The 1946-nt window shown below is 38.8% G+C and overlaps 1 protein-coding gene across 1 annotated transcript; it reads right to left on the reverse strand.

The window, feature by feature from the left end:
* Positions 1 to 278: 278 nt before the first annotated feature.
* LOC127750336 (uncharacterized) lies at positions 279 to 1650 on the reverse strand. The gene is made up of 5 exons (XM_052271789.1): positions 1623 to 1650; positions 1465 to 1544; positions 813 to 1379; positions 507 to 731; positions 279 to 428 (listed from the first exon to the last, which is right to left on the reverse strand). Exons 1-5 carry the CDS (start codon positions 1648 to 1650, stop codon positions 279 to 281), a joined length of 1050 nt encoding a protein of 349 aa, XP_052127749.1.
* Positions 1651 to 1946: the final 296 nt, after the last annotated feature.

Consider the following 1946-nt stretch of genomic DNA (forward strand, 5'->3'; position numbering starts at 1 on the left):
TGTGCAAACATGGAATAAGTTTATTCTAACTAAAAGTAGAGTTGATCCTTGGCACAAATAGATTTAAAATTTTAAAAATACACATTTAAAATACAAGTGTTGCATGTGGACAATGTCAATATTGTAAGAAATAAGAATCATTTAAGAAATATTATACATATGCATGATCTCAAATTAAGTATCAAATTAACCATATCTGTTACATATACATCACAATTCAGCTTAAAGAGGACCAAAAAGACAAGGAACAATGAAAAGATCACAAGTAGAAAGAAAGACTAGTCTTCATCCTCTTCATCCTCCTCGACTCTATTCCGCTCAAGTAGTTCTCTTACGAAAAGCCTCCTGTCATAACCACGTTGCCGCCTTGCATTCATTGCTTCAATAACATTAATTTCTGGTACAGGGCCATCAAATGCTATTCCATCCTAAATAAAAGTGGCTGATGAGTTACGTGAATGTCACATAAAAAATAATTATTGCATATAGCCAGCAAAAACACTCACCATTTCCAGTCCATTGAGAATAATAAAATTATGCAGCACTGATGCAGCTCCTATGTGTTGAACAGTTCTTTCTATAGATTTACAAAACAATTTTTTTAGTCTAATGTTCCTGTTTTTAAGCAGAGCATTCAACCGCTCAACAGTGCACCTGCACTGGGAAAGTATAAAGTTAAAATTCCTATGGCTAAGGCCAAGATGACCATCATCTCTGTATGGAACCATTAGCTGAAATAATGATAGAACCAAGCTGTGAATATGAATATATATGTATACATGCAAACTCAAGATATATATATGGATACATACTTTGTCTGTCAACACATATGCCTTGTCTCCTACAATGTGCTGATCATTGTCAAGCATATCATTCCTCGAGTACAAGTACTTAGCTAGTGGACTTCTGCGAAATACTCGGGCATCATGCACACTGCCGGGTTGTCCAATAAAAACATCCCTAATAAGCAGGCGATGATCTGAGACAATTTGAACATTGATGGAGTAGTTACTGTTTTTGTCAACATATCTTTGCTTCTGCTCACGTGGAGCTGTGATGCTGATTAGGGTACCATCAATCGAACCAACTACTCCTGGGAAGCCAAAGTTCCTCTCATAGAACAGAACAGTCCTTTGCCGCTGCACAGCATTAGGCCACTTGATAAATCGATTTCCAATCTCACACATTACTCTAATAAATTTCTTGTAGTGCAGATGCACGACACTCATATCTTTCTCACAATTAACTCCGAAACTACGGAAAGTGTCAGGATTGAACATCATCCACAAACTCATTAATGTTGATTGATCAATTGGTGTACGCAACCTTTTGATGTCACCAGTTTCAGTTCTGTGGTGGCCTATCACATTCACTAGCCTCTGTGAAATGAAGATTGATCAATTAGTTGTGAAAGCCTTGTACACAAAAACATAAAGCATTACATTGGAAGTACATTATACATACATCAAAGCAGGCTCTTGACATCCTGAAATGTTTCCGAAAGTAAGGGTCCCTGATATTGCGGATAGTGAGGACTCTGCTATCTAAAGTATAGAACAGATTAAACAAATATAAATTATAGATTTCAAATTAGAGACTTCAAACATTAAATTTACACGTACAGGCTGGTTCGTCGTCATTTCCGTTCATTATGTAGCAGCAGCAGCGTACCAGTCACAAATTTTTCTAAGCGAAAGAATAAACAAACAGAAAATGTAACACCACTGACACTAGTGAGAACACGACCACACCGAGACTGGGCGAGAGGGAGTGAGGAAAATCGAGACCTTAGACTGGTCTGCCTCTCGCCAGATCGCGCTGCTGTCTAGCCGCCAGCCGCCGCGTACGCTTGAGCTCGCTCCAGTGCACCACTCGCGCGTTTTGATGTGTTCATAGTGCATAGCGAACGCAAACGGATTATTAAGTGCCGAAAAATCGCCGACCCT

This window comes from Frankliniella occidentalis, unplaced genomic scaffold (assembly GCF_000697945.3).
Source record: "Frankliniella occidentalis isolate FOCC.00 unplaced genomic scaffold, Focc_3.1 Scaffold172, whole genome shotgun sequence".
NCBI lineage: Eukaryota > Metazoa > Arthropoda > Insecta > Thysanoptera > Thripidae > Frankliniella > Frankliniella occidentalis.

Excerpts from the sequence above, each read along its gene's own strand:
- LOC127750336 (XM_052271789.1), bottom strand. The coding sequence starts at position 1,650 with ATGAACGGAAATGACGACGAACCAGCCT. Across the intron at positions 1,380-1,464 it reads TGTCAAGAGCCTGCTTTGAT|AGGCTAGTGAATGTGATAGG; the intron begins GTATGTATAATG and ends TTCATTTCACAG. Across the intron at positions 429-506 it reads TTCTCAATGGACTGGAAATG|GATGGAATAGCATTTGATGG; the intron begins GTGAGTGTTTTT and ends ACTTTTATTTAG.